Source organism: Topomyia yanbarensis, chromosome 2 (assembly GCF_030247195.1).
Source record: "Topomyia yanbarensis strain Yona2022 chromosome 2, ASM3024719v1, whole genome shotgun sequence".
Classification (NCBI taxonomy): Eukaryota; Metazoa; Arthropoda; class Insecta; order Diptera; family Culicidae; genus Topomyia; species Topomyia yanbarensis.
In genome coordinates this window covers 84798738-84814714 of record NC_080671.1, presented here as the reverse complement: position 1 = coordinate 84814714, position 15977 = coordinate 84798738, and the positions used below count along the sequence as shown (strand labels likewise).

Below are 15977 nucleotides of genomic sequence, written 5' to 3'. Positions count from 1 at the left end.
ATGAATTATGTGCGTTAAAACAATATTTATATGAGGTGCTTATATCTGTTTTACGATCCGAAATTGTTTACTTTTTCGCCAATTCCACGCAAACCTGGTTGGCGAGTGAAAAAAGACCCATTAAAATAATGCCCCAGTTTCGATTACCTGCTGGTGCCGCCGCCACCATGCCATCCAGACGCCCGCGTAATTATTAATTTATGTGCATTCTGATTTTCCTTTCCCGGATTCCGAAATGTAACTCGATCGTACGAATTACGTCACCCAGAGAGCCATGTGGAGAATTGATCGACGTCGGCGTGGAATGTGATGGTAGGAAAACTTCTCGATCTCGATGCGAAGGAACGGGTTCGAAGGGTGGCAGCAGGGTGCGGAGATGTGTTATTCTAAGAATGTTCCATTGGATCGCACCTTAAAATACGAACAGATGGAAAATTTAGGACGCATGTTGTGTCGCAGTCTTGTGTGGCTCGGTAGACGGGTGCATTCACAGGTGCCAGAACGTGCTTCGAAAGAAGTGCGAAAACAATTGAACAGCGCAATTAATTTGATGCCGCCGATGTTGTCGATATTGTGGAATGATAATCGATTGGTAAGGTGTCTCGTTATTTCTAAGTGGGCATATGTTTTAGTTGGCCGTTATGGTACGTGGGGTTTGTAATAATAAATGTTCACATCAGGGTGGTCGTCTCTTGTGACAGCTGTTTTCATACAAACACAGAGATTTCACCCATTGGGAAAAGACATTTTAAATTAAATGTAATGGCTTATATATTATAATCCAGCAATTGTGATTTCTACCAGCAACAATTTCTGGATGTTCAAAAGCTCGTTCGACGATCCAGTATCTAATTAACAACTTTGAATTTATTATAATGTTTAATGAGGCGTAATTAGACTTAAAATCTCAATTTAGTGATTCTAAACCTTAAGCTTAAGTTCCTAGTTAAACTTGTGGTCTTTGGTTTGGTATTCCATGATATTGTCTGAGTCTTGCGATCTGGACTACTGACAGACCGAAATCCGGAAACTTTCTGTTGGGATTTCTACACGAATCAATATTTCAGCGGAAATCCGTTTTACTGGATTGGATTCAACTCCCATGAGTAACCCTGACCAGAATCTTTATCGACGAGTAACGCTCATCAGCAGCAGCTATCAATTATACTGGCCCACATTGCAGAAGATGTATCAGACGGCGGACCGTCTGAAGGTCATGCATGCTGCTGTCATTCATACATCTGAATCCGGGGCGGCGCAAACAAGCGTTTCTCACCATTTATGGCGTCATTTATTAACACGGCCGTGATAATGTGTTCGCCACGATCGGCTGAATTTGCTTGTTTCCCTATCACAGCTAGTGTTCTGATAGCAGAGCATGTACCAATTTTACAGCTTGTTTTTTTCACGTAGTCATTAGACATATCAATTCTAATCGTATTTTCTCTCGTCTTTTTATTTTCAGACAAAAACTTTTACGTGGCTTCGTCCCAGAAAAAGGTATGTAGTTTTAATTATAGTCTTCCATTTTTACAGTTTATCGCCATTAAATTGTCACAGCAATTCGGCCATTTACCAGTATCCGCGAAATAGTGCTGCCAGTCTTATACTAGATCAGATTGGTGATAAAAATCACTTTATTAAAGCACTTTAATTAAAATTACATTAGTCAAGCTTCCTCACACGGAATCAGCTGACCGCGTGAATCTGCGTTCGTTTCTCTCGGACAAGTGTACTCCCCGGCGCGTACGATCCCCGTACAATCAGATAGTGACTGCCGCTGTGAAGCGATTGTTAACCCAACCTCAAAATTTCGAAACTTTTCGCTGTTCGCGATGACTTCCAGTAATTTTTGGCTTGACCCGTTTCAGGGGGCTCGCTATCACCGGCCGGTTTGACAGCGGCAACGTATTGTTATGGGTCAAGTGCACCACCGATCGGCAGCCAGCCGCCTGATTGCGAAGAGGTGTGATTTCTCGGTCGGCCGACCGGCGGCGGCGGCGGCGTTGATAATGTGAGTGTGTTATAATGTTGTGCGTAATTTTATTATGCTTCGTTCGTATAGTTTCACGCCCGTCTTTCGAAGGCTTTGAGGCCTAACCCGGGGCGGGATATGATTGGATCTACGTCCAATGTCATTATCGCACCCATGGAATGGAGGCCGGTTTTTGTGTTCCCGTTCCGTTACGATTGGGTGTCGTTCATTTGGGCAGACCTGTTGGCAGTTTTTGCGAGTTTTTTTTTTATTGGGATTTCCTCTTGAGTGCAGAGGAATGACTCGGGCAAGATTAAACCGGAATCGTTTCCGTTATTATTGGCAGTTCTTTTAAGCCTTAAAATTGATGAATTCATTAAACCCTCGAAACTGATCGTTTTGAATGAGTGTGTTGACTACATGCAAGTTTAGTAATCTAGCTGGTTATTTGAATCCTTATTGTACATTTTTGTAATTTCTGCATTTGGTAATATTATGAGATCTAGATATGAATGGTATATTTCTTGCATTATTAAGATAGATTTTCGTGTTTCGAATTACTCTCGTCAGTAGCTAGCACCAATTTGAGGCCAAGTTAGATGATATATCAACTGTAACTGTAACTACTACCCTAATTAGCACTAGTTAAACACAATAATCCAAACAATCATACTACACATGTGAACGCCTAAAGTAACTGGTTTGTCCCGAGTGATGTCCCGGGACATCGCGGTTTTTTACGCGTTTTATACGCGCACGTATCCCCCGCGTAAATAAAAACCTGAGTGTATTACTTTCATATCTTGATTTTTGATAAGCTACCATACATTTTGTTTCAGTGCGGTTTTCCTAATTGTACGGGATAGCTTCAGCAAATGAAGGCTTTCAACAAAAACAGTTGGCTTCATAACTAAGATAACTAAACAACAAGCGACAATGATCAAACATCCGAAAGAGCAGAACGATATAATGTTCCAATGATTTAAAGATTCAACGATCCATTGATTCCAAGATCAAAACCTTTAAAAAACCGATGATCCAAACATGAATTGATTTAAAAATTACTTCAAAGGTGAATAGAATGAACCAAATTGAACTGAAAGTCTCGAGCTTCAAAGATTTAAAGATAAAACGTTTTTATGATTGGAAAATTCGCGAAACATATTTTCTATGAGGCAGTTGGAACGTCGGATAATTTAAACCTTCAGCTGTTTCTTAGCCATGGCTATGACATGAATTTTTTTTAAGATGTCATATAGCCATGATCTGAAAATAAAATGACACTATCCTATGTTTTCTTAGGGGAGAAAAATTTAGGTAAAAACTATTTTTTCTCCATTAAGAAGTTTAAAACCATCAGGTGAAGAGCACAAAATATATAACTAAAATAGTTATGGAATTCGCGTTTCGACTTCGTCTCATCAGAATCCGACGCTAGTTTAGTGACAGGACTAAGCTTGCGCCGGATTGACGCTAGCTCCATAAATTTGTGACAATTTTTTACATGGGGGAAGGGGTACTTAATTTTGGTCAATTTTCGCGTTACGTAATTTGTGAATGGTTCCTAACGGCATACGGTGGCTCGTAGTCTGGTTGGCTTCGTGGTGGGAGGAAAGGGTTAGGAGTTTTACATCAAAGCTGATTGGCGAATCCTCCGAAAAAGAGTTTATAACTAACCCTTTCATGCCCAATTTTTTTTTGTAGTGCTCATGGGATTTAAAAACTATATTTTTCCTGAAAATTATGGGGTAAACAAACACCCTCTCGCAGGTTGATGGGATTGACGGTATTATAAACATTATCAAGCCACAATATATACAATAGAGTTATCTAAATTTAAGGACATTCGCTCTTTTTAGTTTCTATTTGCACCAAGTTAGTAGAACTAGAGATTAATTATTTCTCATGTTAATAATCCACCAATCATTATGACTATTCAGGATTTGATTTATATAAGAAGCCCGCTTCAAGATGTTGATTACAATACGCCTAGATAGTGGTGTATCGAGGAAGCCGGGAGGGCTGATTTGAGCCTTTTTTCTGTTCTATGCCTTTCCTCTATTTACCGCTCATAACCAACAATCAACTAGTAACAAATAGATAATTGAGAAAGGATGTGCTATGTGTGGGGGTTGGCTATTCAAGTATTAGTATTGTTTGAAGTACTAATGTATGTCTTTCATGTGATGATCATAATTTCAGCTGTATCTTGTACCTGGCTAATCTATTACGTCTCTCATATATTGTGTTTTATTTTTTTCTTTTCGAGTCCTATACTGCCATTCTACACCCGCCTTCAGCTGGGTCAGCAAAGATGGTGATTGTGAACGTCTTAACACTCACACATTCTCAAACGCGGTCTCAAGCGGGAACCTACAAAAATGCCCTCGCGCACGCGATTACGAATTGGTCACGTCCGGAAGTCTGTCCTTGATCCTATAAGCCTGGGTCCATGCCTTCAGCTGGACCAATTAAGAAAATACCCTCATAACTATTAGACAACACGTTTCATGGCGACATGACCGGGGACCCTATCGATATAAGGGATCCCAATCTCTGCCAGAGTTTTAACCGTACACCGAAAATTTGATATCCGACTCACGGTTCGCTCGACCATTCAGGAACACACGCAAATAGACCATTCAGGAACACACGCAAATAGAGCCACGAGTTAGAGCCTCTCGCGATTTTCTAAGCAACCTACGCCCACGAACTCGCAAACATGATTAAACCTCGGTGATAAGGTGAACGTCTCAACACTCATAAACTTACCAACGCGATCTCAAGCGTCAACCTACAAACTCCCGCGCTCGCGCCAACATGATTCGGGATCGTCCGCAAGTCTCTATTCTCGGTACCAATAGTCTAGGTCCATATTAATTAATAAAAAAATGAAAAATTAAGAAAAAATAGCTCCCATATCCACTAGACAAAACGTTCCATGGCGACATGACCGGGAACTCTGGTGATATGGGGTAACTCACTCCCTGTCAGAATGTGATCCGTACATCGAAAACTAAATGAATGACGGTCCGCGAATATGCGAATGGCCGCAGGATTTCAAAATCGAATTTATACAAGCGAAGTCACATACACGCGAGCACACGCGACAAACACGTCGACATACGAACGCTTAAGCCCTTCGCGATCATCCACGCACACCTATGCCCGCGATCGCGCATACTTGATAACACTCCAGTAATTATGTGAACGTTTTAGTATATACGAAGTTCCAAACGCGGTCTTCAACGCGAACCTGCAAACGCACGAGGTCATGAATATGTCACGTCCGGAATTCGTTACTCTTCCATGCATCCAGTTGGACCAATCAAAAAATAAAGCTCATATTCACTAGACCACACGTTCTACTGCGACATGACTGGGAACTCTAGTGATATGGAAGAACCCACTTTCTTCTAGAACCTGAACCGTACACGAAAAAATAAGTATCAGATTCACGGTCCGCGCTCGTTCATTCTAGATCACACGCGAATATGCGAAAGGCACACGGTTATAAAATATAATTTATACACGCGAAGTTACATACACGTTAGCACACGCGACATACAAACGTACACGTGATCCAATACGTTAACGTACAAATGCTTAAGCCCTTCGCGATGATACACGCTATCGCGAATCTCTACGCCCGCACATACTTGAACCGTACAATGAATATCACATTCAGAATCACGGCCCGCTACAATTGGCCTAAAACATTGTTTTAGTGGGCGCCATTCGCCTGTCTCGTCTGCAAATTGTAGTATGTGATTCTGACGGGGAGCCCTTCCGTGAACCTAGCTCTACAGCTCCAGTAGGACAACTCTCGAAAAAAAGGAACGTTAATGTGATTATAACATTACCATAGGACTAGAAGTTCATCATCGAGGAGAGTTGAAACAAGGTGTTTCAACTCTCCTAGGTCAAGAAGTATGGATTGATCCACAACTTACAATTTATACATCACAAAGATAGAAAGAAACGTATACAATTCATAAATGTTAACTCTTAGACTACATCATAGTGATATTTTCATGATCGAACAGCACTTAATATCCTATTTATACCAATTTCAAGAAAATAACGAAAACTTACTTTTGCTCATTTTTGTAGTATAGTTACCGTAAATACTCAACCACTCATTTACCGTAGTTGGCGTGTATTGGAGTATTTGTGGGTACAATATAAATAAAACAAATGCATTATTGTTTTATCCTTAACGGCACTGTTTCGCTTGTAAGTGCCCTGCTTCAACTCTCCTCTGTTTCAAATCTCCTCGGTTTCCCCTACACAAAAAAACTCTCCCTATTGAAAATTTTCTAGGAGAATTGTATTGAGCATTGGAAGGTAAATATTGAGCAGCCTCCTGCACGGGTTTTGAAAGCGTATTTTTCCTTTTTTTTCTTAAACCTCATGAACGCTAAAAACAATTTGGGAATGAAAGGGTTAACTTAGATTAGATCCTACATGCATGCATGGTGTAATTGTCCAAGAAGGAAATATATAACCTTGAATAACAACTCATGAAAGAAAGAATGATGCATTTTAATATTCATTCAACGAATATACGAATATTGCTGCTTCTAAATTGATTATCTCTCATATTGTTAAGGTCAATGATTATATTCTCGAGGCCATCAAAAATAGAACTATGGAAACTGTCTGCTATGAGGGAGAGTATTTTCGTGTACTGTGACGAGTTACCGAAACGAAAACGGTATCATCATTGGTCACAAACATAAAATCCGTACCCCTAATACTGATGCTGTACATAACACTGCAAGTTTCCATTGACGAATTTCACGCAAACTCGAACAAATGTTGGCAGTACCCTCTCCGATTTTAATGAAACTTTCTGTGCATGAGAACTTTGTCACAAAAAGCCACTTTGCATACTTTGTTTTTTTTCAAAAATGATCTAGACTGTCTTTTGAAAAGGGTTAAACTTTTTTTACCACTTCTTTTCAAATGGCTGTAATCTAAAAATGACAAATCCTACAAAAAATGTTGTAGGAGTGATTTTCACAAAATTTGTCAAATTTTTAATAAAAATGTTGAAAAAATTCTTCATCGAATACTACACTGAAAAAAATCGTTTACGGTTTACAAAAAAGCCCATTTTTGATTTGGATGAAATTTTGTTCCAAGATAGGTAATTATGTTTCCTGCCTATCGTTAAAAATTCAAGTTAAGCACTTTTAAGGAAAAAAGCTGTTTGAAAAAAAACTTTTCCTTGTTCAAACTGAATTTTTTTTTTCAGTGTATTTTTATCGAAAATTGAGCCAATGAAAGTCATAATCACCTCAGAATCCAATTTCCCATACATGCAAAAAGTATCAGTAACGAATTTGGTATAGCATCTCAAACTGCACTAAAACGAGGCCGAAGGGATTCGTTTAACGAAGATCTGGTACTAGAATATTTAGGGCACGACTAGACAACATGTTTAATATCGCGATAACCGCCACCACAAGCGCAGAGACCGCTCTCCACGCCCTCAATACTCCGGAGATGGGCCTTGCCATCATCCATTCTCTTGGACCAAGGTTTGTTGTTACCTTTGGGATTCCGTCCTCTGAGGAGAAATATTTAAAAACTTCTAATGCTCAAATGTCCACCTTCTCATTATCATTCTAATCCAAGTGTCTGCCTTCTCATTACCCGGAATGAAACACAGCGTAAAAATTCAAACTAAGGTAATCTGCTATGATTTTTCTGATAAAGTACTCAAAAACTCCTATGTTTCCCCAGGAAATACAAAGAGTACTTTCCATGGTCCATCAAACGGAGAGCCTACTGTAACTGTAACGATGTGGGTATGGTCGTTGGTAGGTAAATATAAAATCATCAATTTTGTGGAGAGAATGTTGGCAGCACAGTCTCTTTTATGATTGACTCACCACTACTGTCATAATTATTAGCATAAAAGCGATGCATAGCTGTCATCATATGACGAACGTTCCGTGTATTCCAATCACAGGATAAATCGAATACACCACGTAGGCCCTGGCCACCACACGAAACATTGTTTCTCTGATGATTCGTCCGTTAATCCGTCGACGGACCGGTGACAATAGTCGAGTTTTTCAGCTTTTATCAAGTTTTTCATTTGTATTTGTAGTGTCGCGTATATTGGGAAAAATTCGGGCGATCCGACGTTCAAAAGTCCCTTTCGCGTATAATTCTAAGCAATCTCTGTCCACCACGAGGTAGGAAACTGTTCACGTTTATTCGCGTCGTGTACTCGTTTCGTCTGTTCTTAAATTGTAATGCAAATGCATTGTGTAAAACCTGGGGGAAAATGCAGGGAATGAAATATAAGGACGCTTGGGGTTTTTGATGTCCCATGTGGAAATTCCTGCTAGTTTCTAAGATTACCGAGACCAGGAACCACTTACTTCGGTTTTGTAACAGCACCTTTCAAGGGACATTCTCAGGCCTTTACGAGGAAGATTAGGAGAGAAAACTGATTTTCCTCTTTCGGAAATTTTTAGGAACATTAAAAGATGTTCCCCAATGGGATGGTCAGACTCTTGCACTTTAGTGTACAAGGAAACGTAGAAATTAATCGTTGTTGGTAGCGTAGCGCTCTTTTGCATTATCGAAGTGTTCCTTAAAAGAATGTTTCATTTTGTTCCCACATAATTTATATGCATTTTCCATAGCGTGCTTACGTTTCTACAATAAGTTCATGCCTCGCGGCACAAAAAGACGAACAGGTAGACTAGCCCCGCCCAAAAGGTCAATGTTCGGAAGAGCAGATTCGGCGAAAGGTTTGACATGAGGCTGATGGAAAATAGGTTGTGTTCAAATACTCCTTGATTTTTTCCTGAACTCAATTGCTTGCGAACCAGAATTTTCACTGGTTGAAACAAAGGGTTCTTGAAGGAGCGAACCCCATACTTCGCAATTAAGGCCTCTATTGGAGACTACACCATCAATCTCTACTTCCTGGGTGGGTACATAGACAATATAATTTTTCGTACACGGCCAAGTGATATTTAGATAAATATAGCATATATCGATGATGTTAAATGGCTCATCTTTGCCCTCATTCAAGTTTGTTATGAATATATACCAAATTCGTTACTGATACTTTTTGCATGTACCAGGTAACTAGCAGTTGAGAAGTTTAATTTTGAGATGATTATTACTTTCATTGGTTTAGTTTTCGATAAAAATACACTGAAAAAATAAATACAGTTTGGACAAGGAAAATTTTTTTTGAATAACTTTATTTTTTCCATAAAAGTGCCCAACTTGAATTTTTGACGGTAGGTAGGCAACATAATTACCTATTTTGGAACAAAATTTCTTCCAAATCAAAGATGGGTTTTTTTGTAAATCGACTTTAAATTTTTAAAATAGTTTTTTTTTTAGTGTAGAAGTCGAAAATTTGACTTATTTTGTGAAAATAACTCCTACAACATTTTTTATAGGATTTGTCATTTTTGGACTACAGCCATTTGAAAAAAATAGTTAAAAAAGTTTGACCCTTTTCAAAAGACAGTCTAGATCATTTTTGAAAAAACGAACTTTGCAAAGTGGCTTTTTGTGACAAAGTTCTCAGGTACAGAAAGTTTTATTAAAATCGGAGCTGCCAACTCTGAATACGATTTAGCGCGAAATTCGTCCATTGGTGCCAAAGCTTAATGTTTGTTCATTATTTTGCTTTTTTAAATATTTCTAGAGAAAATTTTCAATAGGACGTAAGTAACAATGAGAGATTCCCTTTGGAGTCTTTCTCTTCTGTTCATTACTCGGCCATTTCAACATTTTCTACTCTACTCTTTGCGTAATATTCTAGTAAAAACCGTCGGCTTTCGATATGTACTGGAAAATTAGTGCAAACTGTTGTTGTGACGTCGTAATAAACGAAAGAGAAAGTAAACAAAGAGATGCTCTCAATGTTACTTACGTCCTATTGAAAATTTTCTCTAGATTTGTATGCAACTGTATTGGTAATACATCTAAGAGGCTTGAAATGTGCTTGTACCAAATCTGTTCACTTACATGAATGAATATTTTCTTCATTTCGTCCACGGAAAAAATAGAGAAAAACTCTACATTTGCAAGGAATAAATATCTCGCTTGCTATTTTTCATTTTGGAGTCTCTTTATTCTAACCCGAAAAAACAAGCGTGAGGCTCATGAATTATGCCTATCGTTCATTATGCCTAACATACATTATGCCAAGCGTCCATTATGCCCAATGTACACTATGCCAATCGTCCATTATGCCTAACGTCCATTATGCCTAATGTACTTATGCCTAACATATGTATGCCTAACGTACTTATACTTAACGTATTTATGCCAAACGTCGCGCACCCGTTATTAGTCGGGGGAGATGGAATCTGAAATTCATCCCATTAACTCTTACGTCCCCAACCCCCATTTCATTAAAAATATTAAATTTCAAAATAATGGTACACAGCCGGGTTCCAACCAAGCTTGATGCGGTTTTTTAGAAACGATCACAAAATTTGTCTAGTTTTAGGAACCAAGAACATCTTTCCGGAAATGACCGTAGCTCCGGATATATTGTTGGGAGTACTGGGGTTACCCCCTTTCCGAAAAACGAAAAACATTTATACCGCTGTTCAAACCCGTCTTGTGACACATAAAACTTCATGATTTTGCAAAACAAATGCACTGGAAAACATTCGGAGGATTTTGGTCGAATTGGCCACACCCCAGGGTATTCCGGGAACCTGGTTCCTCCGTCGAAAGGACACTTTTCGACCGGTTATAAAACCCACCTTGCGGCATGTCAAACTTCATGATTTTGCAATACAGGTACAGTGGAGGACATTTTGAGGGTTTTTTGGTCGAATTGGCCACACCCCAGGGTATTCCGGGAACCTGGTTCCTCCGTCAAAAGGACACTTTTCGACCGGTTATAAAACCCACCTTGCCGCATGTCAAACTTCATGATTTTGCAATACAAGTACAGTGGAGGACATTTTGAGGGTTTTTTTGTCTAATTTGCCACACCCCAAGGTATTCCGGGAACCTGGTTCCTCCGTCAAAAGGACACTTTTCGACCGGTTATAAAACCCACCCTGCGGCATGTAAAACTTCACGATTTTGCCATGCAAGTACCGTGGAGGACATTTTGAGGGTTTTTTGGTCGAATTGGCTACACCTCAGGGTATTCCGGGAACCTGGTTCCTCCGTTAAAAGGACACTTTTCGACCGGTTATAAAACCCACCTTGCGGCATGTCAAACTTTGGTGGGTTTTATAACCGGTCGAAAAGTGTCCTTTTAACGGAGGAACCAGGTTCCCGGAATACCCTGAGGTGTAGCCAATTCGACCAAAAAACCCTCAAAATGTCCTCCACGGTACTTGTATTGCAAAATCATGAAGTTTGACATGCGGCAAGGTGGGTTTTATAAACGGTCGAAAAGTGTCCTTTTGACGGAGGAACCAGGTTCCCGGAATACCCTGGGGTGTGGCCAATTCGACCAAAATCCTCAGAATGTTTACCAGTGCATTTGTTTTGCAAAATCATAAAGTTTTATGTGTCACAAGACGGGTTTGAACACCGGTATGAATGTTTTTCGTTTTTCGGAAAGGGGGGTAACTCCAGTACTCTCAACAATATATCCGGAACTACGGTCATTTCCGGAAAGATTGTCTTGGTTCCTAAAACTAGACAAATTTTGTGATCGTTTCTAAAAAACCGCATCAAGTTTGGTTGGAACCCGGCTGAGTACCATTATTTTGAAATTTAATATTTTTAATGAAATGGGGGTTGGGGACGTAGGAGTTAAACGTTGTGAAGGCATATCCTCGTGAATGTATGCTACCGTGAAGGCTTGAAATTGATAGCACAAAATCGTTTAGGAATCAATGCGTACAATTATGTATTGTGCCACGTCAAATAATCATTTTTTTCTTTAACTTTCTTGTATCATTTGGCGTATAAATACTGTATCAATCAATCGCTTTTCATATAATGGTTGTAAATAACAGGGAGATACCACTGAATCATTGAGAATATTTAATAACTAAATGTTCTGTATTCACATCTAGACTACGGTTCAAACATTCTTCCATACTGAAGAACCGACAAATCGCACTATGGGAAAAGCTTAAAACCGTTGCAAATGTGTGCGGGAATCTATTTCCAATCAGCATCACTACGTGATGACCTCTGCCTGTCGGAACATGACTCGGTCGAAGGGGTCACAGGAGGAGAATACTGCTTGTTCGCGACCGTGTGTATATAGCTATACGAAAGCGCAACCCCTGTCGTTGGCACCCATAAAGAGCCCCTATCGCTAAAAGTCGACTTACAAGAAGATGGATCTGATACACCCATCGCAATCGGAACGATCGGCCACGATCATCGCATAGACTTGTGGAGGGGGGGGGGGGAGGTGAGTCAGTAAATCGCTCTCGGGTGAAGCTCTCAATACATGTCTGTCTATCCGTCCGGTTCGGTTGTGTCCGCGTGCGCCTATCGATCTACCCATCGATCGACGCGCTCCAGCAATTCTTCCGTCCACGCCATCCGCCTTTAACGCTAGCCAGTTTCTCATGACCATCATCGTAAAAAAATTTTCACAGAAAAAGGTGTGTGTAGGTACGATGTATACGAAGAATGCATCTTGGTTCGGTGTCGAACGGATGGGGGAAACGCGCACCGGCCAAGAAGCATCCGAGATTAATGAATCTATAAAGTTCCAATAAGCTCAGTCACTCACTCACTCTTTCACATTTATTTATTTTTTCACAAAGCTGTCGATGCGTAGTGTCCAGCATTGATTGAAGGTTGCATGAGGTTAGTTGCAGAAAAGCTCTCGGGGCGGTTTTGACTGATCTCAGCGGCAGCCGGAGATAGAAACGATGCTTTCTTGGTCATTTGTTCCAGTCGGCAGCAGCAGCATCACACATCTCTGACTCTCTCTTGAAAACTGTCGATGGATGTCCATGAAGCAAAAACAAGATCACAGGCAACACGGTATAGTTAAAGACCTGGCATTGGGGGTGGCGGCACACGGTTGTTGTGGATCGATCGGTAAAATGGCAATAATCATAAATACGAGTCATTCACTCGCATTTGTCGGAGCTTGGTACGGAAGATTTTATTTCAGAAATGCATGCACATTTGAAGCAGTCAGTCCCGGAATTAGAGTATTTTGTACTACTATATAAACATTGTCGTCTACTACCGAATGGTATGTGCTACCAAATTTCGTCATCGTATTTCTAGTAATATTCTGCGAAAACCCACACCGTTCAAAATCTTTTTTCAATAGCGGGGCGTGGACGAAATTGATCCGATGCAGGAAGCCCTGCTTAGTAGTACCTCGTAGTTGAGAAAGGGAGGAGAAGTGGCACTGTAAAAAATCGGTTTCATTCACTAATCAGACCTATGGTCCGACTCTGCGCGAATCCAATGAAGCAGTGCATTTAAACATGAGGTAGGAGTGGTGGTACAGCAGGGACAGTCGGTGAAGAATTCGGTAGGAACTGGCGAAAGGTAAAACCGGCACGACAAGTAGAGATCAATCAGTGACGTTCGGTTGCTTCCTTCGTTGATTTCGTTGTAATCGAATGCTTCGTACGTTTTCTGCTGGTTGGAGAAATAGTTTATTTTTATTTTCTGCAAATCGCTGCTTCCATCCGCCAGGGAGAATTAATTACAGTAATCTGGGACTATAAAATACAGGTATCTTCACGTCGATTAATCAACTGATTAGGATGCTACGTTTCTCGAAGAGTTTAGTGATCCGACGCCGATTGATTTGATTTCTCCATGCTTGACACGTACAAACGAAAAGAACGGTTCTTGTCCAAAGATTTGCCTGTTTAGTGGCACCTCATTAAACTGTGACATTCATTAGCAGAAAATGGGTCATCCGCTCGATCGAAAATAATAGCGAAATTAGAAACATGGATTTTACTTTTGCTTCGTTGCGTGTAGCTCTTGTGGTGATAATAAATGGTAATCATATGGGGCATGCCGTGTGAGTTTGTACAGTTTTCTCAGCGGGAATGTTTTTTTGTCGCAAATGGTACAGTTTTGTGAAACTGTTACAGCTAACGGATCTTTTGATTGAATCAAGAGAAATTTTAAATTTATCGGAGTAAATCTGTTTCAGTTTGGATAGCATATGTCTGCATAATTATGGATTGAGAAGGTTTAATGAATTTATGAAAACGATGCAGATAATGCGCACAGAAAGTGCTGCAGAAATACTAGTTACTAGTGTTAGCACGAGCAGGGACGTAGCGTGGTCTTCTGGCGTCCTTGGCGGAGTTTCAGTTTTGGGCCTTTGAGTATTTACTTTGCCTTTTAAGTAGAATACTTCTAACGTTTCAATATAGGGGTCCCGTTTGAAAATTTTCTGCCAGAATTTTACCAGATTTTTCAAACGTGAATATCTGCCGTTGTACTGAATGATACAAAATAAGATTATTGCGCTGTCTGATTGGAAATATATACAACAATTTTGTAAGCAATTCCAAGGAATGTACAATTACTAAAAATAACGGAATAATGGATTTTATGAAAGCAATAATCGTCTAGTCCATGATTGGTCGGGAAATTCAACTAAGCAGCGAGCAAGGCAAGGACTGAATCTTTGTCATCGAATGAACTGCGACACATATAAAAAGGGAACATAAGAAAAATTCGTTAGTTTGTGTTCTGACGCAAGCTTAGCAGCTGCTGCGTTTCATGTCATGTCTTCGGTGGTAGGTAAAACATTTCACGACTGCCGCCAGGCGCTGATAGCATTACAAGATGACGTCATATGAGTAAATATGCTAAAAAAATGACAGTTCAGCGAGCTTGTTTACATGGTGTTAGAAAATTTTTGATTCCACCCAATACAAAAACCTTGGTTCGAATTCTAAGTATTTGTAAGCAAGCTCTCTGAACTGTCAGAAAAGTAAGGTTATACATTTTCGTGCAATGGTCTATTTCATTCTAATGATGCACTGGCGTGCCAGTTTCATGCATGCACAGACGATACAATAACACACCACAGAAAAAGCAGAAAGCTCTTTCTTTTGGAGATGAATAAATGGATTGGCGAGGGGGGGGGGGGGGTTGATGCGAGAGAACCGTGCTTTCTTGCTCTTTAAATCATATGTGGCGTCCTCATTTTTACATCCACATTAAGACCGACTTAGTTTATGTGCGGCTAGATGACGCAATGTGGAATCATAGCTTAGCTATAGAACATTAATTGGGAGAATTTATTAAATATCATTCAACCAACATTTTCCTCTGTAAGCACAATCACAACGCTATGCAAAATGTTCAAAAACATGTAAAAAATGCAATGTTTAAAAATCATTATAAATTACACTTTGAAAAATGGACAGGGCAAAACGCACCTGTGTGGGGGTAAGCTTCACCACAAAGGCATAATTCACTGCAACAACGGGACAGAAAGCTAGTTGGGCAAACACGTTATTTTGTTTTTTGTCGGGATTTCAAAAAAGTGTAGCTTTAAACCGCCTCAGGTTATGCAATTAGAAAAGTTTTGGATTAGAAAGATGAGTAGGTAATGTCAGAGATAGGGTAGACGTATCATTCTTCGCACCCTCCCCAATTTTCGCCCTCTTATAGAACAACTACAAATAATGCTATCTGCATTACGATCAGGACTTTACTTTTCGACGAATATTAAAAAACAAACTAAGACAATTAAAATATTCAAACTACACTAATTTGAATAAGAATAGTTCAAATCATATTTTTAATCGTAAATAGAGTCATTCCTGTAGAGCACCAATTTTCTTGAAAACTAAAAATGGTCATGATTTTTATCACTGGGAAAAATGTATAGATTTTATGACTGAGCTTTAGAATATTCGATAGTAATGATTTTGAGCATCGCAGGAATACATATCAATGAACATCCGCTATTATTACCATTATTTCATTAAGTTTGAACAATTTAAAAAAGTGGCGAAAATTAATGCAAAATGAAACTCAATTCTAATCTTCGCCCCTAGCGAAATTCCATATAGCATTC

General features: G+C 39.7%; 1 protein-coding gene across 5 annotated transcripts in view; it reads left to right on the top strand.

The window, feature by feature from the left end:
• The window catches only part of LOC131678691 (protein spire), a 563546-nt gene that overhangs the window by 126943 nt on the left and 420626 nt on the right, over positions 1–15977 (top strand). For all 5 annotated transcript variants that reach the window (XM_058958940.1, XM_058958943.1, XM_058958941.1 and 2 more), the window contains exon 2: positions 1466–1500. In XM_058958940.1, coding sequence (XP_058814923.1) covers positions 1466–1500 — 35 coding nt within the window. The remainder of the gene's footprint in view (positions 1–1465; positions 1501–15977) is intronic.